The 22,981-nt window shown below is 40.7% G+C and overlaps 2 protein-coding genes across 3 annotated transcripts in view; both read left to right on the plus strand.

Annotated features, from left to right (window-relative positions):
• The window catches only part of LOC139176083 (antigen WC1.1-like), a 105,264-nt gene extending 85,466 nt beyond the window's left edge, over positions 1 to 19,798 (plus strand). Inside the window, exons 2-5 of the mRNA XM_070788665.1 lie at positions 3,101 to 3,418; positions 6,366 to 6,447; positions 19,383 to 19,475; positions 19,552 to 19,798. Coding sequence (XP_070644766.1) covers positions 3,101 to 3,418; positions 6,366 to 6,447; positions 19,383 to 19,428 — 446 coding nt within the window. The 3' untranslated portion in view covers positions 19,429 to 19,475; positions 19,552 to 19,798. The remainder of the gene's footprint in view (positions 1 to 3,100; positions 3,419 to 6,365; positions 6,448 to 19,382; positions 19,476 to 19,551) is intronic.
• Positions 19,799 to 19,834: 36 nt separating this feature from the next.
• Positions 19,835 to 22,981, plus strand: part of LOC139176082 (antigen WC1.1-like) — a 32,124-nt gene continuing 28,977 nt past the window's right edge. The window contains exon 1 of one of the 2 annotated variants that reach the window (XM_070788658.1): positions 19,835 to 21,290. In XM_070788658.1, coding sequence (XP_070644759.1) covers positions 20,993 to 21,290 — 298 coding nt within the window. In that variant the 5' untranslated portion in view covers positions 19,835 to 20,992. The remainder of the gene's footprint in view (positions 21,291 to 22,981) is intronic. The other variant, XM_070788657.1, reaches the window with a different exon arrangement.

Consider the following 22,981-nt stretch of genomic DNA (forward strand, 5'->3'; position numbering starts at 1 on the left):
GTTGTTGGTATCCTCAACAGTGCCTCTGGTTCCAAAGCCTAGAAATCATGACCAGCAGTGGTGGTGGCCAGAGCCAATGGTGTGCACACATTAGGCTTTAGGGGCCTGTCGCGGGTGCCTCTGTGGGGGGAGATTATGGTTGCAGGTGCTCAGGTTGTGGGAAGGCCTAGGAATGCAGCAAAGACTGAGACCAACAATGGTTCATTGCTCAAACTCATGTCCATTTAGTTGGTGATGCTATCTAACCATCTGATCCTGTGCTGCTCTTCTCCTTGTCCTTCAGTCTTTCCCAGCATCAGGGTCTTTTCCAACGAGTCAGCTCTTTGCACCAGGTGGCCAAAGTATTGGACCTTCAGCCTCAGCATCCATCCTTTCAATCAATATTCAGGGTTGATTCCCTTTATGATTGACTGGGTTGATCTCCTTGCTGTCCAAAGAACTCTCAAGAGTCTTCTCTAGCACCACAGTTCGAAAGCATCCATTCTTCGGCACTCAGCCTTATTTATGGTCCAACTCTCACATCCATACATGACTGACTACTGGAAACAATCATCTGTGCTGTTATTAATTCTTTCAGGGGTAAAATCTGCTGCATCTGTCTGCAGAGAAGGTCACTGTGAAGTGTGATTTCTCCTGCCATGTGGTTGCTATTGGTCCTTTGCTCTTCTTTCTTATGCCTAGCCATCTCTATAAGACTGGCTCAGCTTTGCAGGTCTGTGTGAAGTGAACCTGAAGCAGGACTTTCATATGGTGCCCCCAAAGGCTAGGGACACTGCTTACTCAGCCTGCTGTTACTCTCCTGGTGGGAGAAACTCTGAGTGATGCTGGTTTGAAGGATGGAATGATGCCACCAAAATGACAGTGTCTTGGCATGGTCAAACATCTTAGAGTATTCCAGATCTTTCTGGAGCTGTTTTTATTACTGATCACTGTCTACCCTTTGGTCTTAATTTTAAGAGGATGGAGGCTGTTGTCTCCTACCTCAGCATTTTGGTAATGGCACGTTTGAGGTCTTTATTCCTTGAGAGACTGGTTTTGAGTGTAGAATTTTAGACTGGCAACTATTTTTTTCCTTTCGATAAGTTAAAAGTTTCAATCTACTCTACCCTGGCATCTCTTTTTGTTCTTGGGGATTTAGATGTTAGTATAGGTGTTTCTCAATTTTATATACCTAATCTTTATCTCAGTGTTTTTCTTTTTGTCAATGTTCTTCAGTTATTGTCCATTTTAGTAAAAGTAAGCTAGGTTCAGGTCAGTTCAATTCAGTCACTCAGTCATGTCCAACTCTTTGTGACCCCATGAATTGCAGCACGCCAGGCCTCCCTGTCCATCACCATCTCCCGGAGTTCACTCAAACTCACATCCATCGAGTGGGTGATTCCGTTCAACCATCTCATTCTCTGTCATCCCCTTTTCCTCCTGCCCCCAATCCCTTCCAGGATCAGAGTCTTTTCCAATGAGTCAACTCTTCGCATGAGGTGGCCAAAGTACTGGAGTTTCAGTTTTAGAATCGTTCCTTCCAAAGAACACCCAGGGCTGATCTTCTTTAGAATGGACTGCTTGGAGCTCCTTGCAGTCCAAGGGACTCTCAAGAGTCTACTCCAACACCACAGTTCAAAAGCATCAATTCTTTGGCACTCAGCTTTCTTCATGGTCCAACTCTCACATCCATACATGACCACTGGAAAAACCATAGCCTTGACTAGACAGACCTTTGTTGGCAAAGGAATGTCTCTGCTTTTCAATATGCTATCTAGGTCAGACATAACTTTTCTTCCAAGGAGTAAGTGTCTTTTAATTTCATGGCTGCAGTCACCATCTGCAGTGATTTTGGAGCCCCCCAAAATAAAGTCTGACACTGTTTCCACTGTTTCCCCATCTATTTCCCATGAGGTGATGGGACCAGATGCCATGATCTTTGTTTTCTGAATGTTGAGCTTTAAGCCAACTTTTTCACTCTCCTCTTTCACTTTCATCAAGAGGCTTTTTAGTTCCTCTTCACTTTCTGCCATAAGGGTGGTGTCATCTGCATATCTGAGGTAATTGATATTTCTCCTGGCAATCTTGATTCCAGCTTGTGCCTTTTCCAGCCCAGCGTTTCTCATCATGTACTCTGCATATAAGTTAAGCTAGGTATATTGTAGTAAAAAAAAAAAAAAAAAAAAAAACCCAAATTTATCCTTGTATGACAAGTTCTGTTCACTTTGGCAGGACTTCTGCTATCATAATTCTTCAAGCACTCAGGCTGTTGAATGCTCCACAATTTCATTATGCTACCACTGCAACACAAGGCTTCAGTATTTGCTGTGGTAGAAAAATATACTGGCTGTTTCTGTGTGGAACTGACATCATTTGTTCTTGACTTCATTGAATGATCCAAATCACAGGGTTATGCTTAACTTCAAACAGGCAAGGAAGTATTACTATTTCCATATGTTCATAAAGTGTTGCTGAACACTAGTAATGTCTCCATCTATGATGTTCTTACAAATGAACTCCTTTTTATATGCAGAAACCAGAGTTGTCTAACTTAATTGCTAAAGTGACATCTGATCACTTTTGTCAAATTCCATTTGTTAGATGCATGTTACTAGGTACATTCGAGTGTGGATTACACAAGGACATGAACACCAGATGGCAGGAATAGCCAGGACATTTTAGAGCCTGTTTCCACAGCCCTCTGTTTCTAAGCTGGATGAGATGCTCCCTATGGACAGGGAAGTAGAGGGAGGATTCCTCCCTGGATCCCAGGCCATGAGCTGTAACTAAGATAGAGAAGGTGGGGCCTAGTAGCCTTGGGCACATCTACAGGGAGGGCAGCACCCAGAGTCTCTGAAGGCCTATCCTTGGAGGTATCTGTAGAGCTGTTTCTACAGGCTCATGAGAAACACCTGGTGCCTCCCTTCCTGCTCCACGTTCAGTGATGGCACAGTGGGAGTTGTGCCACAGTGCGAATATTTATACCACAGAAGTCAACAAATACTATATACCATGCAATTTTTTGCTCTGCAGAGAGCTAATATTTTAAATACTTATATCACTGCAAGTCTCCTAAAATCTTTCCTGTGTCCTGTGTCCTGTGTCTGTGTCTCTTTTGCAGCTCTGGAGCTGAGGTTGAAGGATGGAGCCCACCGCTGTGAGGGGAGAGTGGAAGTGAAGCACCAAGGAGAATGGGGCACAGTGGATGATCACAACTGGAGCTTGAAGGATGCATCTGTAGTGTGCAGACAGCTGGGGTGTGGAGCTGCCATTGGTTTTCCTGGAGGGGCTTATTTTGGACCAGGACTTGGCCCCATTTGGCTTTTGTATACATGTAAAGGGGTGGAGTCAACTGTCAGTGACTGTAAGCATTCTAATATTAAAGACCATCGTAATGATAGCTATACCCATGATTGGGATACTGGAGTAGTCTGCTCAGGTAAGTACTGTCTGGTCTGTGTGGGGATCTCTAACAGGAAAAGCCTCTGTCTTATTACCAGAATGACTCGAGATTATGGATACAGCCTTTAGAACATACTTGGGTGAAGGATCTTTGTGATGTGTCACAGGAGGCAGAGAGGTGAGGTCAAAAGTTTCATACAGATCCAGCTTCTGGGTTCGACTTCTGTGACATAGTCTCATCATGGTAATTGTTCCATTTTCTTTGATGTAGTGGTCACTAGGGTGTGGCTACATGGTGGGGGGGGGGTCATAGAAGAGTTGTGGGCAACAAAGTTTATCATACTCATAGGGTCTAAATGTCAGAGTCACACACTCCATCATGATGGTATGTGGAGGATGTGACAATAGAATAGGCTCAACCAAGCAATGGTGATCCCAAATGGCATGTGAAGACCCATGGACAAATGACCATACTGGGGGTCAAGATGCAGTTACACAAGGAAAAGGTGTGAAAGGATTTCACTGGTGCATTTAAATGTCCCTAGGTCACAGTTGGAGGAAGCCAGAAGTGGGACTTGTGGCAGGGAACAGTCTCAGCACACTGGTGCACCTAATCAACTGAGTGGGGAGCTCATATCACATTTGTAGGGATATTGAGGGAGCAGGAAAATGAAGTCTTGAAGTTTACGACACAGTAGCTGAAGCACATCACGTATATGAGGTAGTGAAACTAAGAGGACCTGAAGTGACTCCTAAGAAGTGTTCAGTGCTATCTAAGTGTGTTAGGTATGACCTAAATCAAATCCCTTATGATTATACAGTGGAAGTGAGAAATAGATTTAAGGGACTAGATCTGATAGATAGAGAGCCTGATGAATTATGGACGGAGGTTTGTGACATTGTACAGGAGATAACGATCAAGATCATCCCCATGGAAAAGAAATGCAAAAAAGCAAAATGGCTGTCTTGGGAGGCCATACAAATAGCTGTGAAAAGAAGAGAAGTGAAAAGCAAAAGAGAAAAGGAGAGATATAAGCATTTGAATGTAGAGTTCCAAAGAATAGCAAGAAGAGATATGAAAGCCTTCCTCAGTGATCAATGCAAAGAAATAGAGGAAAACAACAGAATGGGAAAGACTAGAGATGTCTTCAAGAAAATTAGAGATACCAAGGGAACATTTCATGCAAAGGTGGGCTTAATAAAGGACACAAATTGTATGGACCTAACAGAAGCAGAAGATATTAAGAAGAGGTGGCAAGAATACACAGAAGAACTGTACAAAAAAGATCTTCATGACCCAGATAATCACGATGGTGTGATCACTCACCTAGAGCCAGACATCCTGGAATGTGAAGTCAAGTGGGCCTTAGAAAGCATCACTATGAACAAAGCTAGTGGAGGTGATGGAATTCCAGTTGAGCTATTTCAAATCCTGAAAGATGATGCTGTGAAAGTGCTGCACTCATTATGCCAGCAAATTTGGAAAACTCAGCAGTGGCCACGGGACTGGAAATGGTCAGTTTTCTTTCCAGTCCTAAAGAAAGGCAATGCCAAAGGGTGCTCAAACTACCACACAATTACACTCATCTCACATGCTAGTAAAGTGATGCTTAAAATTCTCCAAGCCAGGCTTCAGCAGTATGTGAACCATGAAATTCGAGATGTTCAGGCTGGTTTTAGAAAAGGCAGAGGAACCAGAGATCAAATTGCCAACATCCGCTGGATCGTCGAAAAAGCAAGAGAGTTCCAGAAAAACATCTATTTCTGCTTTATTAACTATGCCAAAGCCTTTGACTATGTGGATCACAATAAACTGTGGAAAATTCTGAAAGAGATGGGAATACCCGAACACCTGACCTGCCTCTTGAGAAACCTATATGCAGGTCAGGAAGCAACAGTTGGAACTGGACATGGAACAACAGACTGGTTCCAAATAGGAAAAGGAGTATGCCAAGGCTGTATATTGTTACCCTGTTTATTTAACTTACATGCAGAGTACATCATGAGAAACCCTGGGCTGGAAGCAGCACATGCTGGAATCAAGATTGCTGGAAGAAATATCAATAACCTCAGATATGCAGATGACACCACCCTTATGGCAAAAAGAAGAACTAAAAAAAAGAGGAACTAAAAAGCCTCTTGATGAAAGTGAAAGAGGAGAGTGAAAAAGTTGACTTAAAGCTCAACATTCAGAAAACGAAGATCATGGCATCTGGTCCCATCACTTCATGGCAAATAGATGGGGAAACAGTGGAAACAGTGTCATACTTTATTTTTTGGGGACTCCAAAATCACTGCATATGGTGATTGCAGCCATGAAATTAAAAGGCACTTACTCCTTGGAAGAAAATTTATGACCGGCCTGGATAGCATATTGAAAAGCAGAGACGTTACTTTGCCAACAAAGGTCTGTCTAGTCAAGGCTATGTTTTTTCCAGTGGTCATGTATGGATGTGAGAGTTGGACCATGAAGAAAGCTGAATGCCAAAGAATTGATGCTTTTGAACTGTGGTGTTGGTGTAGACTCTTGAGAGTCCCTTGGACTGCAAGGAGATCCAACCAGTCCATCCTAAAGGAGATCAGCCCTGGGTGTTCTTTGGAAGGAATGATGCTGAAGGTGAAACTCCAGTACTTTGGCCACCTTATGCAAAGAGTTGACTCATTGGAAAAGACTCTGATGCTGGGAGGGATTGGGGGCAGGAGGAAAAGGGGAAGACAGAGGATGAGATGGCTGGATGGCATCACAGACTCGGTGGACGTGAGTTTGAGTGAACTCTGGGAGACAGTGATGGACAGGGAGGCCTGGCGTGCTGCAATTCATGGGGTCACAAAGAGTCAGACGTGACTGAGTGACTGAAATGAACTGAACTGAAGTGTGTTTGACCTGTGCCAAGGTGGATGCAGTAAAGACAACAGTGAAACTATGGTGTGAGTGGATAATCACAGTATTTGGCATGGGCTTCTAGTTGTTATCCCAATTGCAGATTGGATCTCCAGGATATTAATCCCATCAGAGCAGCTGGGCTGGAGGAAGATATCGTCAGTTATCACAGTGAATTCCCTAAGGTAAGAGGCTCGGGTTAGGGGAGTATCGTCCCATCTGATGAGACAGGGGAGCCCTGAGGTCATCTGCTGTAGGCCCATAACACCACAGCCAATCAGCTACTGGGTGTTATGTCCAGGAAGATCTTTGGAAAAGTGATCTTTTCTAATCTCACCTTCAGCAAATTTGATGATTCTAGTTGAGGCCCTTAAGGAAACAATTTTTTTCCTTTTTAAAAAGTACTTTATTGAGGTATGACTGACATACAAGACTGCTTGATAAGTATACATTTGTGAAACTGTTACAATACTTATGTCATAAATCTATTCATCTCTTCAACATTTCCTTCCATTCTCTTTATCATTCTTATTAAAAATAATTATTTTCAAGGTACATTTGAATTTTAGTTAGAAGTTTTTTTTTAAACAAACCCATTTTCTGGCATCTCAAGTAAACTTCCTCATTGTCACAAAGTCCTAATGATGGTTCCAACTGCAGATAAATTTGTGGAAACACTACAGGTGTCTCTACCATATTTTGATAAATCAGCATCTGAATGAAAATGGAGTGTGTGCTGTTGGAACTTTCTGTGAAATTAGAAGTCCCAATGTTACCATCCTAAGAATACTGATATCTTGATATTAATTTCAGTTAAGATACACTTAAAAGTAGAGAATTGGAGAGTGCTCTGATATTTAAGCACTGACTGTGGTTTGTATTCCCTGACTACCATTGCTCTAACTTAGGCTCTCACATTTTTATGAATGGCTCCAGGTTTCTTCTATTTCTCTTTCTGTCACTGGTTTCCTCCCCCTGTTCTGTCTTTTCTGTATTTTCAGACATGTTTTAATGATGTGAAGATAAGTCAAAGTGGTGGTGATGTAGCAAGATAATATTAGAATAGCATGTCTTTTCATTATCTTAATCAAAATTGAACACTTAGGAGTCAGGTATGGAAGAGAAATTTCAGCCTCAGTAGTGGATTGTTGGAAGTGAAGTACCATGTTTAGGAGAAATCTAGAGTAGAAACAATGACCCAAGAAGAATCTAGAGAAGCTTGTTTGAAATAATGAGGAGATTTCATGGGGTTCAGGAAAAGGATTTGGGAGGGGCTATACAAATTGAGAAGGACTGCGGTGCAAGTGTGCTAAGCTGCTTCAGTCCTGTCCTACTTTTTGCAACCCCATGGACTGTAACCCACCAGGGTCCTCTGTCCATTGAATTTTCCAGGCAAGACTACTGGAGTGGGTTGCCATTTCTTTCTGCAGGGATCTTCCTCACCCAGGGATCAAACCCGGGACTCATACATTGCAGACAGAGTCTTGATTATTGTCCTAACCACCAGGGACTACAGTACTAAAGTGCAAAATGGTGAGGGGATGAAAATACAAGGATTGTAGGAGGGGAGTTCAAGGAGATCAAGATCCAGGTCAACTCATACATTCACAGTGTAGCCTCTGTGTTACCCTTCCTTCCTGCCCTCCTTCCTTCCCTCCCTCTCTTCCTTTATCTTGTGGGAGTCATTTCTGAGCTCTGTGGAAGTGGTAGCATTTGGAGGTTGAACTTTTCTTAGTGGATTCTGTTTATTTAACAAATATAAGATTACTCATATATCTCTCTTTTTTTTGTATCAGATTTTGGTGAGTCATATTTCACAAGTAATTTGTCTTCAAGGATTTGGTCCATTTTATAAAAAGTTTTTCAAATTAGAATAACACTGTTTCATATCTTATATCTTTAGATGTTGGCAAGATCTAAGGAGCACTGGTTCATATCTCGTATCTTTAGATGTTGGGAAGATCCATAATGATATTCCTCCTTTTCTTACTGGTTTTGTTAATGTGTGTTCCCTCTTTTTTTCTTAATTGGTTTTGCTAAAAGATTATCAGTGTTAATGTTCTTTTTAAGAGAATCACTAATGGACTCTGTTGATTTTCTTGATCGTGTATTTGCTTTCTACTTAATTGATTTCTATACTCAGTTTTCATTCCTCTTTTTCGGTTATGGTTTTCCCTGATACCTCAGCTGGTAAACAGTCTGCCTGCAATGCAGGAGACCCTGGTTTGATTCCTGGGTTGGGAAGATCCCCTGGGTGGGAAGAAGGGATAGTTTACCCACTCCAGTATTCTTGGGCTTTCTTTGGGGTTCAGCTGGTAAAGAATCCACCTGCAATGCGGGAGACCTGTGTTCGATCCCTGGGTTGGGAAGATCTCCTGGAGAAGGGAAAGCTACCCATTCCAGTATTCTTGCCTGGAGAATCCAAGGACTGTATAGACCATGGGGTCACAAAGAGTCAGACGTGACTGAGTGATTTTCACTTTCACTTTTCAGTTATGACTGTTGTTGCTTTTGTAGATTCTTGAGGCTTGGATCATTTCCTTCTGTTTCTATTTTTATTCTAATTTAGGCATCATGGAAACCTCAAGGTTCTAAATTTTCTTCTAAGCAACTTTCTTTTTAACCCACCATTTTTGATAGTATACAATTTCTTTTGTATTTTATTACCATAAAATATTTCTGTTTCTCTGAATGTATTCTTTGTCTTTCACTCTGATTTTGTATGATATTAATATAGATACTATATACAGCCTACTCTGATTTGTGTTTGCATGGTATATATTTTTTTACCTCTTTATTATGTTTCTGTGTTTATATTTAAGCATATATATATTTACAGACAGTATATTGTTTTGTCTTATTTTATCTGGTCTGATCATCTTGTTTTTTATTTGGAGTACTTAAATTATTTACATTTAATGTAGTTGTTGATAGAATTGAAATTAAGTGTACTTGCCTGCTATTTGTTATATCTTTTTTTGTTCCTATTTTAATCTTCGAGTTTATTATTTTATTTTAAATACTCTATTGGTTTATTAATCATATAAGATTTTTAGGAGATTATAATGCTGAATTATTTTTTCATTTTTAAAATAATTTTTATTTATTTTTGGCTGTGCTCGGTCTTCAGTGCTGCATGGGCTTTTCTCTAGTTGTGGAGATCAGAGGCTACTCTCTGTTGCAGTGCATGAGGTTCTCATTGCAGTGGCCTCTTGCTGTGGTGCACAGGCTCTATGGTGCACAAGCTTCAGTAGTCATGATCCCTGGGCTCTAGAGTACAGGCTCACTAGTTGTGGTGCACACGGGCTTAGTTGCTCCATGGTATGTGGGATTTTCCTAGACCAGGGGTCGATTTTCCTAGACCAATGTGTCTTCTGCATTGTCAGGTGGGGTCTTCAGCACTGAACCACCTGGGAAGCCCAATGTTGAATTATTAATCTTTAATTACATGTTACTTTGAGATGATATAATGTTATTGTCTTTGGTGCTGTCATTGTCATACATTCTACTCATAAATTTATTATGAATCTTATAGTTTGCTGCTAATATTTTTGCCTTAACTCTTCTAATAGAGAATCAACATTTAGCACAGTCTCTATAGCTTTGAGAGGATCCATGTTTTCATCTGCTGTCATCTCCCTTTAGCTTGAAGAACTCCCTGAGGCAGTTTTGTGTAGTGTGTGTCTGGTGGCCTCCAATTCTATCATCTCTCATTTACCTGAAATAATTTTAATTTTCATTCGGCTTTGGAAAGTATTTTCTTGGATGATTCAATTCTAGGTTAACAAATGCCCAACCCCAATACTTTACATATGTTTTTACATTGTCATCTGACTTTCATTGCCTCCAACAAAAAGTCAGTAAGCAATATTTATCCTTTTGTTCCCTGTATATAATATGTCAAACTTCCCTGGCTGCTCTTAACATATTTTTGTTTTGTTTATTGAATTTCAGTAATTACATCGTCAAGTTTTCTGAGAATGGTTTCACTAGTTTTCAGTAAATCTGGGAAAATTTCATTTATCTTTTCTTAATATTTTTCTACATATCCCTTATTCTGAATCTCTAAATACACATATTTTATATATTTTGATATTATCCCACATGCCATTGAGTTTCCATTCATATTTTTCTGCCTTTTTACTCTCTTTGGTTCCATTTAGGTAGTCTCTACTACTGTGTTTTACTTCCCAATTCCTTTATTCTGCAATGTCTAGTCTCTTGTGTAATTAACCCAAATGTTCATTCCAATACTATATTTTTCAGTTTCAGAAGTCTCATTTGTTTATTTTTCCTAGTTTTTCTCCCTGTTTATTTTTATGCTTCATTAAGCATATTGATATTAGGGGTTTAAGGACCTCTTCAGTCAATTCAATCATTTCTGTAACTTCTGAAGCTGCTTTAAATGATTGTTTTAAAAAAATGTATTATGTGTTACATTTCTCTCTTTTGGAAATTCTGATAATATTTTGGTTGGATGTTGGGCATAACTAAGCAGTCCTTTCCCATGAAGAACTTCAGAAGTAAATAATCAAAACACACGCAGAAATCAGGGAATTGTACTTGGTGAATTAAATAAAGTTTTTTTTCATTGGATTATCTTCATTCAGTTCAAAATGTGTTCCTTTGATGACCAAATGATGAACTTTTATTTTGGTTTTCCTCCTTTACTTTCAAAACTTCCTTGATCTCACCTTGCCTGCCATATGCCCCAGCTACATCCTACTTCTTCAGCAGTAGCTATCCTTTCTGATTTTCTTTTCCATCCATCTGTATCTTTTAAAATGGTGTTTGCTTGTCTGAAGTGGGAGAAATGAGAAAGAATAGCAGCTTAGGTAGTAGATGGGAGAAGAGGGCGATGTAGTATGCTAATAACCTATTCAACGGATGTTTCCCACAAATATTTGTATATTGTATCCATATTGAGGCTTCTTCAACTTGGAACTCTCCAAATTATGGCTTGTTTTCTCACTTCCTCTTCCTCCTCCTTCTTCTTCCTCCTTCTTTTAGAATTGTAAAACATTCAATATGCCATCTTCTTTTAGAATTATAAAACTTTCATGAAATAAATTAAAGACAATATGATCAATAGAAAGTCATTCTGTGCTTCTGGCCTGGAAGAATTAATATTGCTAATATGCTTATACTTGTAAAGTGATCTACAGATTTAATGCAAGTCCTATCTAAATCCTTAAGACATTCTTTATAGAAATAGAGAAAACAATCTTAAAATATGAGCATGTGGTTTAATTTTTATATATTCATGAATTTCCTATTTTCTTATCATTATTGAATTTACTTACATTCCATTATGTTCATGTAAGATACTTGGAATTATTTTAATATTTTTGAGTTTGTTAAGACTTATTTGTAACCTAGCTTGGAGAATATTCCATGTGTGCTTGAGAAGAATGCATATTTTTCTGTGGTTAGAATTAGTACAATGATAACATTAAAATCAATTATTCTCAGCCCTTAGCATTTTCTATGAGTCTTGTTTCAGAAGAAAAACCTTTAATAGGAGACGATTTGGAAACTGAGATGTCTGGTAAACTCCAACTGAGAACACACTCTCTCCCAGGTTTTTGACAAATCCTAGGATTTCAAGGGAGATGGCTGGGACTCTCTATGACTCTCTGAGTTTTCTTAACTCATTTTATTTCCCACTGAGGTCACTGAAGAAATTCATGGAATTTTTTGGCATCAAAAAGTATCAGAAAGACAAGATGTGATGACATAAATGTGAATTAGTGATAGTGTCTATATTTCTTCTCTGGAGCCGTCACCTGCCTACAGGTTGGCATGCCCTCATGGATCCAGCCTCAGGACTTTCCCTAACCTAAGTCACTTGAGGACTAGCTCCTGAGAGATAAAACTGGTCAGAATATTAGCCCCACAAGTCCCATGAAAGCTTTCTAAACTTGTCTGGATGCTAGGTCTCTCATCTCATAGCCCACATCCCTCTGGGTGGCTTCTGTTCTACGTATCTCTATGTTAAATGCCTTCATATTATATATTATCCTTGGATCTGTAGGTCCTAGGCTGCTAAATGAGAAATTCACTTCTCCAACCAATGCTAAAAGATGTGTTTCCAGTATTCAGCCATCCCAATGATCTGAATTGGGCTCTGTAGTTTCTAGGCTCCTAGACCTAGGAATTCATATTTCTAACCAGTTTCAAAGTGTCTGTTCTTGGGATTCAGCCATTCGAAACTGACCTTGTAATCCTCCCGTATTTCTCTTCAGAAACCTGCTGATGAAAATTCAATTAGGACACTAACTGTCAAAGACTCTCTACATGCTCCACTGCTAAAAAGAAAAACTTTCACACCACGGCCTGTAATGTGTGGTTTCAAGTCAGTACCATCAACACTCACAGGTTTTGTTGTTTCCTCTTATTTGTGCCTCTGGCTGGAGGGGATGAACCCTGCTCAGGGCGAGTAGAAGTGTATTTTGGAGAAGCCTGGACTCCAGTATCTGATGGGAACTTCACACTTCCCACTGCCGAGGTCATCTGTGCAGAGCTGGGGTGTGGCAAGGCTGTGTCTGTCCTGGGACATGAGCTCTTCAGAGAGTCCAGTGCCTGGGTCTGGGCTGAAGAGTTCAGGTGTGAGGGGGAGGAGCCTGAGCTCTCGGTCTGCCCCAGAGTGCCCTGTCCAGGGGGCACTTGTCACCACAGTGGAGCTGCTCAGGTTGTCTGTTCAGGTGAGATGCAGGTCAGGCCTTTCACCTCTGTGAACACCCTGTTCAAGTGAGAAAGTCATGTGATTTTGCTGAAACTCTATCTTCTTCTACCAGCATACTCAGAAGGCTCATGACAAACAGCTCCTCTCAGTGGGAGGGGCAGGTGGAGATGAACAATTCTGGACAATGGAGAGCTCTCTGTGCCTCCCACTGGAGTCTGGCCAATGCCAATGTTGTCTGTCATCAGCTCGGCTGTGGAGTCGCCATCTCCACCCCCAGAGGACCACACTTGGTGAAAGGAGGTGATCAGATCCTAACAGCCCAATTTCACTGCTCAGGGGCTGAGTCCTTCATGTGGAGTTGTTCTGTGACTGCCCTGGGTGGTCCTGACTGTTCCCATGGCAACACTGCCTCTGTGATCTGCTCAGGTAAGAGAGAGGAAAGGGCTACTGGTACTCAGGATGCTCCTGGAGTGATATGTCCCCAGTAGCAGAGAGGGAGGGAAAATGGACTTCGAAAGTTAGGTATTTCGTGGTGAAATGTCGATCTTCTCGTTGTTCATTCATTTTTCAGATCAGGGCAAGAAATGTGAAGGGGAATAATATATTTTTAAGCAACATTGTTGCTTATATATAATCATAGAAAACAATGTAGGGGCAGTAAATATAGACTTCAGTATGAACCCCAACCCAGAGCAACAAAGAGAATGTCCCCAGCACCACAGTCACTGTCGGCCCCAGTAACTGTGTCTTCCCTCCTCTAAAGGGAAAATCACTTAGCTAACTTCTGCTAGCATAGTGTTTTATCAATGTTTGAACTTTCTATAAAAGGATGGTGTATGTTGCATCTTTTGTATCTAATTTCTAAGCCTCAAAATTATGTTTGGGATTCACACATGATGTTGTTTATTGTAGCACCTATTTTTTATTACTTTAGCGTATCAGTACAGGACCATGTACTGAATCCATTAGACTGACAGTAGATATCTGAGCTGTTTCCAGTTCTTGACTATCACAAATATGATGTGACAACTTACCATGACAGTGTCTTTGGACGCAAATATGTGTTACTTATTTTCCATGTTTAACCCTTGGTCTTATATTTTCATATTCTTAATCAGATGGTGTCCTTTGATGAACTTATTTCTTAATCTTCTGTAAACATAACTTACCAACTTTTTTCTGTACATTTAATGCTTCTTATATACTTTAAAAAAGAATTTTGCCTACTCGAAAATCTTAAAAACATTCTCTAAGAGTATCTTATGGAAATTTTATCACTTTTTCTCTTGCATATTATTGTGCATTCCTTCTGGGATTGATATCTGTGTAAGATAAGGGTCAGGTTTCATATGGACATCCAACTGACTCAGAATCTTTTTCTGAAAAGACTCTTCCCCACTGCAGTGCTGCCTTCGTCATATGCAGAAGGGCAAGTATGTCTGTCTTATTTGAGACTCTCTATTCTGTTCCATGTTATCATTTGCCTATCCTTGCTCTAATACTGTATTTTCTTAATTATGATAACGTCATAGTTGTTGTTCAATTGCTAAGTCATGTCTGACTCTTTGTGACCCCATGTGACTACAGCACACCAGGCTTCTGTGTCCTTCAGTATTTCCCCGAGTTTCAAGCTTTGTAGTAAGTCTGAATAATTTTAATTTACAAGAGTTACTTTATATTAACTCCTCTAACATCGTTGCTTTTCTTACCAATTGTGCTGGTCGCTCTTGGTTGCTTGTATTTTGTATGAATTTAGAAATCAGTTTGTCATTTTTCACCAAAAGAAAAGCTTAAGGGTATTTACCTTGAGAATAGGTTTAGAAATTTGAGAGAAGACATAGAAATTTGAGGATGATTGACACTGACAATGTTGAGCTCCCCAAATCATTGACATAATACATCCCTCCATTCAGTTAGATCTTGAATTTCTCTCAGAGATTTTGCCCATCTTCTACTAGGTTTTCCCTCAGTCAGTCAGTCAGTTCAGTCGCTCAGTCATGTCTGACTCTTTGTGACCCCATGAATCGCAGCAAGCCAGGCCTCCCTGTCCATCACCAACTCCTGGAGTTCACTCAGACTCACGTCCATCGAGTCGGTGATGCCATCCAGCCATCTCATCCTCTGTCGGCCCCTACTCCTCCTGCCCCCAATCCCTCCCAGAATCAGAGTCTTTTCCAATGAGTCACCACTTCTCATGAGGTGGCCAAAGGACTGGAGTTTCAGCGTTAGCATTCTTCCTTCCAAAGAAATCCCAGGGCTGATCTCCTTCAGAATGGACTGGTTGGATCTCCTTGCCATCTAAGGGACTCTCAAGAGTCTTCTCAACACCACAGTTCAAAAGCATCAATTCTTCAGTGCTCAGCTTTCTTCAAAGTCCAACTTTCACATCCATACATGACCACTGGAAAAACCATAGCTTTGACTAGACGGACCTTTGTTGGCAAAGTAATGTCTCTGCTTTTGAATATGCTATCTAGGTTGGTCATAACTTTCCTTCCAAGGAGTAAGTGTCTTTTAATTTCATGGCTGCAGTCACCATCTGCAGTGATTTTGGAGCCCAAAAAAATAAAATTGGACACCGTTTCCACTGTTTCCCCATCTATTTGCCATGAAGTGGTGGGACCAGATGCCATGATCTTTGTCTTCTGAATGTTGAGCTTTAAGCCAACTTTTTCACTCTCCACTTTCACTTTCATCAAAGGGCTTTTTAGTTCCTCTTCACTTTCTGCCATAAGGGAGGTGTCATCTGCATATCTGAGGTGATTGATATTTCTCCCAGCAATTTTGATTCCAGCTTGTGCTTCTTCCAGCCCAGTGTTTCTCATGATGTACTCTGCATATAAGTTAAATAAACAGGGCGACAATATATAGCCTTGACATCCTCCTTGTCCCAATTTGGAACCAGTCTGTTGTCCCATGTCCAGTTCTAACTGTTGCTTCCTGACCTGCATATAGGTTTAACAAGAGGCAGGTCAGGTGGTCTGGTATTCCCATCTCTTTCAGAATTTTCCACAGTTTATTGTGATCCACACAGTCAAAGGCTTTGGCACAGTCAATAAAGCAGAAATAGATGTTTTTCTGGAACTCTCTTGCTTTTTTGATGATCCAGCAGATGTTGGCAGTTTGATCTCTGGTTCCCCTGCCTTTTCTAAAACCAGCTTGAACATCAGGAAGTTCATGGTTCACATATTGCTGAAGCTTAACTTGGAGAACTTTGAGCATCACTTTACTAGCATGTGAGATGAGTGCAATTGTGCGGTAGTTTGAGCATTCTTTGGCATTGCCTTTCTTTGGGATTGGAACGAAAACTGACCTTTTCCAGTCCTGTGGCCACTGCTGAGTTTTCCAAATTTGCTGGCATATTAAGTGCAGCACTTTCACAGCCTCATCTTTCAGGATTTGAAATAGCTCAACTGGAATTCCATCACCTCCACTAGCTTTGTTTGTAGTGATGCTTTCTAAGGCCCACTTGACTTCACATTCCAGGATGTCTGGTTCTAGGTGAGTGATCACACCATCATTATTATCTTGGTTGTGAAGATCTTTTTTGTACAGTTTTTCTGTGTATTCCTGCCACCTCTTCTTAAAAGGTCCATACCATTTCTGTCTTTTATCGAGCTCATCTTTGCATGAAATGTTCCCTTGGTATCTCTAATTTTCTTGAAGATATCTCTAGTCTTTACCATTCTGTTGTTTTCCTCTATTTCTTTGCATTGATCACTGAGGAATGGTTTCTTATCTCGTCTTGCTATTCTTTGGAACTCTGCATTCAGATGCTTGTATCTTTTTGAGCTCCCCAAATCATTGACATAATACATCCCCCCATTCAGTTAGATCTTGAATTTCTCTCAGAGATTTTGCCCATCTTGTACTAAGTTTTCCCTAGGTATTTAATTTTTTATGTTATGAGTATTTTTGTGAAAGTGTCCTGGCAATGAATTATCTTTGACTTGTTTTCATCTTTTAATTTTTTTTTTAAATTTTGATGTAATTGAGACTTATAAAAGTGATGGGAAAATAATATAAAAATTCCCTGATGACCTTTACCTGGATTTCTCAATGTTAGTATAAACATTTTCTTTAATCTCTCTCTCTCTGTGTCCTTCCTTCTCTGTTCCCCTTCTGCCCCGTTTCTTCCTGAGTATGCAAAATCTTTCTGAATTAAGCTGAAGACATGATGTTCCTTTACCTTTAGGACACTTCTGGGAATTTCCTTACAGAACCAGGGTTCAGTCAAATCTTTAAATGACTTCAGCTCCAGGTAACATCTAATTGCAGCACTGAAAGGCCCGACTGAAAGACTGCCAAACTGAGTCTTTTTCTGATTAATGACCCAGAGTCATAAGCAAAATGAAGTATATATATATTTTCCTTCAGCTACTAAATTTTGCCTTTTCATAATGATCAAATTGCTAACATCCGTTGGATCACAGAAAAAGCAAGAGAGTTCCAGAAAAACATCTACTTCTGCATTATTAACTACACCAAACCTTTGACTATGTGGATCACAACAAACTGTGGAAAATTCTTCAAGAGTTGGGAATACCAGACCATCTTACCTACCTCCTGGGAAATCTGGATGCAGGTCAAGAAGCTACAGTTAGAACTGGACATGGAACAACAGACTGTTTCCAAATTGGGAAAGGTGAATGTCAAGGCTATATACTGTCACCCTGCTTATTTAACTTATATGCAGAGTACATCATGCGAAATGATGGGCTGGATGAATCACAAGTTGGAATCAAGATTGCAAAGAGAAATATCACAAACCTCAGATATGCTAATGACACTACCCTTAAGGCAGAAAGTGAACAGGAACTGAAGAGCCTCTTGATGAAAGTGAAAGAGGAGAGTGAAATAGTTGGCTTAAAACTCAACATTCAAAAAACAAAGATCATGACATCCGGTCCCATCATGTCATGGCAAATAGATGGGGAAACAGTGGAAACAGTGACAGACTTTATTTTCGGGGGCTCCAGAATCACTGCAGATGGTGACTGTAGCCATGAAATTATAAGATGCTTACTTCTTGGAAGAAAAGCTATGACCAACCTAGACAGCATATTAAAAAGCAGAGACATTGGTTTGCCAACAAAGACCTGTCTAGTCAAAGCTATAGTTTTTCCAGTAGTCGTGTATGAATGTGAGAGATGGACCATAAAGAAGGCTGAGTGCTGAAGAATTGATGCATTTGAACTGTGGTGTTGAAGAAGACTCTTGAGAGTCCCTTGGACTGCAAGGAAATCAAACCAGTCAGTCCTAAAGGAAATCAGTCCTGAATATTCAGTGGAAGGACTGTTGCTGAAGCTGAAGTTCCAATACTTTGGCCACCTGATGTGAAGAACTGACTCATCTGAAAAGACTCTGAGGCTGGGAAAGATTGAAGGCAGGAGGATAAGGGGACAGCAGAGGATGAGATGGTTGGATGGCATCAGTGACTCGATGGATATGAGTTTGAGCAAGCTCCGGGAGTTGGTGATGGACAGCGAAGCCTGGTATGCTGCAGTCCATGGGGTCGCAAAGAGTCGGACATGACTGAGTGACTGGACTAAGTTTTGGGGAAAAATCTGCTATACAACAATATAACCAGAACCTGAATTTCTAATCTGAAGAATATCCTCTGATCTTCATTTTGATGTTTGTACCTTATGCTGAGCTAATGTGTGGCTACACTTATTCTTTAGTTCTTAGTTTCTGGTAACAAGTTTTTGTGTTCTAGAAGTATTTGGTTTTTGTTATCATTTCTCTACAAAGATACACATTTTGTCAGTGCTTAATTCCACAAGCACTTTAATTACGGCTATTTAAATTCTCTGTCAGATAACTCTAGCAGCTGAAAACCCTGGGGAATTCTTTCTAGTATCTCCTTTTTCCTTTCTGTTTTTCATGAAATCTATTTTATATGTGTTTGTTTTAAAGATAGATATTGAAGAAATTGTAGAACTCCTTTAGAAAGAATTTTGTTTTGCTTCTACTTAGGTGTAGATTTGGGCTTCCTGGTGGCTTAGACGGTAAAGCATCAAAGCTGGAGATGTGGGTTACATCCCTGGGTTGGGAGATCCCCTAGAGGAGGGTGTGCAACCCACTCAAGTATTCTTGCCTGGAGAATCAGCATGGACAGAGGGGCCTGGAGGGGTACAGTCCACAGGATTGCAAAGAGTCAGACAAGACTGAGTGACTAAGCAAAGCTCAGGGATAGATTTAGCGATAAAACATCTTACTTAACTCATTCTTACAGCAACACTTGGGTTAAAACAGAAATTGTGGCATTGTCAGAAGCAGAACTCTCCTTGGAGAAGGTGAACACTAAGATTATGATAACTTTATTACTGGGTCACAACTTTCATCTTAGGCTCCATCACTAGGTCATTATTTCCTTTAACAGTTTCTTGTTATTCAACCCTTCCAGACTTCTGATCATTGCTGTTTCTGCAGGAAATCAGATCCAGGTGCTGCCATAGTGCAACGACTCCATATCTGAACCAGCAGGCTCTACGGCCTCAGAGGAGAGAGTCCCCTACTGCTCAGGTAAGGGTCCCACAGGACAGAAGACCCTTCTCATTCCCCAGGTCACCGCCCCACTGTCCCATTTCTCTTTGCTCAGACAGCAGACAGCTCCGCCTGGTGGACGGAGGAGGTCTCTGCGCCGGGAGAGTGGAGATCCTTAACCAGGGCTCCTGGGGCACCATCTGTGATGACGGCTGGGACCTGGACGATGCCCGCGTGGTGTGCAGGCAGCTGGGCCTTGGAGAAGCCCTCATTGCCACGGGGTCTGCCCACTTTGGGGCAGGATCAGGGCCCATCTGGCTGGACGACCTGAACTGTGCTGGAAACGCGTCCCACGTGTGAAGGTGCCCTTCCCTGGGGTTGGGGGCGGGACGACTGCAGACACAAGCAGGACGCGGGGGTCATCTGCTCAGGTCCGCGCTGCACACTGTCCACAGGCTGGGGAGGGGTGGGGCCCTGGGGGACGGAGGTCTGAGCCCTGAGGGAGAGATGCTGAAAGGACCAGAGAAGGAGGCTTCCTTACATGGAGCCTGTCTTTCCAGAAGATACGAAGATGAGGTGCTTTCACTTCCTCCTGCAGCAGCTGAGGTTCTGGTCCTTTCTTTTCAGCAGTGTTTCCTGGCAGAGCCTTTTCTCACAGGTTTTCTTGAAAGCAAGGCTCTCTCCAGTTACATACAAAAAATTTAAACCCACAGTACTAGTTTCATTTGCTTAGGTAACAACATACCAACTAGTGGTTTAAAACAATATGTGTTTATTGCCTTACTTCTGTAGCTTAGATGTCCAGCAGGGATCTCACTGGGCTGGGATCAAGGCTTTAGCAGTGCTGCATCACTTTTGTGGCTTTAGGGGCAAATCTGTTTCTTGTCTTTTCAAGCTTCTAGAAAATGCCTACACTCTTTGGTTCATAGCCCCCTTCATCCATTTTCAGATCAGCAATGCTGCCTGTCTTCAACCATTATCCAGAGTCACATCCCTCTCTCTAACCAGAGCTAAAAAAAAGTATTTTACTTTTAAAGACAATGGGTCTAAGGATGTGGTTAGACTAGGCTCACATTGTTAATACAATATTCTAGCTTAAACTCACCATCCCACGGTCCTTACCTTAATCACATTTGTAAATCCCTCTTGTCAGATATGGTAACAGATTCACAAGTTGCAGAGATTGGGATGTGGACATTCTGGGGTTAATTATTATGCCTATCTCCCCAGTATCCACATCACATCCCTTTGACATACTCTAAAGATTTTGTCAGGAAGCAGGATTCAGCTTCCCTCCCTCACTAGCACCCGCGAAGTTTGGTCTTCCTCTCAGTTCATTTCCACTACACCATTGTGGTAGAAATAGAAAGACAGACACAAATGGACAAAGTCAGTTAAAAGGGATGTCAGTCTTGTCGTCTAGTGGGTATCTCTTGAAAAAGGTCAGAGATGAATGTTCACTATTTCTAGAAGAAATAAAAACCTAGAACATCCAGCAAAGTTTTTATTGTGTCCTGTCTCCTCCCCTTTCAACCTTAGAGTTCCTGGCCCTCAGGATGGTGAGCGAGGACCAGCAGTGTGCTGGGTGGCTGGAAGTTTTCTACAATGGGACCTGGGGCAGTGTCTGCTGCAGCCCCATGGAAGACATCACTGTGTCCATGATCTGCAGACAGCTTGGCTGTGGGGACAGTGGAATACTCAACTCTTCTGTTGGTATCAGAGAAGGTTCTAGACCCCAGTGGGTGGATAGAATCCACTGTTGGAAAACTGACACCTCTCTCTGGCCGTGTCCCTCTGACCCTTGGAATTACACTTCATGCTCTCTGAAGGAGGAAGCCTATATTTCGTGTGCAGGTGACTCACTGTATGTTTCTGTGTGTCTGTCTCAATCCCGGTAGGATGCAGTGAGATTTGATATTTTAAAATCTAAGTGATATTTTAGTAATCTAAGTTTAATTTGGGTCCACAAAAATGACATTAAGTCAAAATGTTAGTCACTCAGTCGTGTCTGACCCTTTGCGACTCTGTGGACTGTATAGCCTGCCAAGTTCCTCTGTCCATGGAATTCTTCAGGCAAGAATACTGGAATGGGTTGCCATTCCCTTCTCCAGGGGATCATCCTGACCCCAGGTATCAAAATCAGTCTTCCACATTGCAGTCAGATTCTTTACCATTTGAGCCACCAGAGAAACCTAAATGAGGTAAGGATGGAACTAATTTAATTCACATATTCCAACCTTGATTGTTAAAATTTTTGAGATGTAATTCTTGTAACATTGTACTAGTCCTAAGTGTACAACATAGCATTTATGTATTTGTACATATTGGTAAATAATCAACACATGTATAGTAATATCCATCACAACATGTAGTTACAATTTTTTTTCTTATGATGAAAACTTTAAGATGTATTTTCCTACCTACTCTCAAGTATAAGATACAGGGTTAACTGTAGCCACCATGCTGTACATTACATCCTCATGACATTAATTTTAGACCTGGAAGTTTGTATCTTTTGGCTACCTTCACCCATCCCATTTTGACCACATTGACCCTCTGGAAACCACCAAACTTCTTTGCATCTCTGAACTCATTTTTCTGTTTTTTTTTTTTTTTAATAATGCACATGTAAATAAGATTAAATGGTATTTTTCTTTCTCTATCTGATTTAGTTCATTTGGCATAAGGCCCTCAAGTTCCATCCATGTTGCAAATGGCAAGATTTTCTTCTTTTTTTATGGCTGGATATATGTACATAGCAAATTTTATTTATCCATTCATCCATCAAAAAAGGCTTAATGTTGTTTGGCTATTTTAAATAATTCTGCAATGAACATTGGGTTGCACATATCTTTTTAAGTTAGTGTTTTTATTTTCTTCAAATAAATACCGCAAAGTGAAATTACTAACTCACATGGCAGTTTTATTTTTAGGTCTGAGTTTCTATTGTGGAACCTTAATGCTGTTTTCCATGGTGGCTGCACCAACTTATCTTTCCCCCAACTGTGCACAAGGTTTCTCTTCTCGCCACAGTCTCAAAAATTCTCGTTATTTCTTGTCTTTTTGATAAAAACAACTCTATGAGGTGATATCTCATTGTGGTTTTGATTTGCATTTTCCTGATGATTAGTAATGTTGTATATCTTTTCATGTACCTTGTCATGAGCAACTGTATGTTTTCTTTGAAAAAATGTCTACTCAGGTCCTCTGCCCATTTTTAAATGAGACTGTATTCTTTTGCTATTGAGTTGTATGAGTTCTTTATGTATTCCACATATTAACCCATATCAGAAATATATTTTGCAAATATTTTCTCTGATACTATAGATTGTCTTTCCATTTTAAAAAAAATATTTTTCACCACAATATTTTTGCCCTCTGTTTATATATTTACCAACCTGCATGCACAACTGGATCTTAGTTCCCCAAACAGAGATTTCATCTGGGCCATGGCAGTGAAAGCACTGAGTCCTGACCACTGGACTGCCTGCTAAGTTCCTCATTTTGCTGATGGTGTCCTTTGTTGTGCAGAAGTTTTTAGTTTT

This window comes from Bos indicus, chromosome 5, assembly GCF_029378745.1.
Source record: "Bos indicus isolate NIAB-ARS_2022 breed Sahiwal x Tharparkar chromosome 5, NIAB-ARS_B.indTharparkar_mat_pri_1.0, whole genome shotgun sequence".
In the NCBI taxonomy this organism is placed as follows: Eukaryota; Metazoa; Chordata; class Mammalia; order Artiodactyla; family Bovidae; genus Bos; species Bos indicus.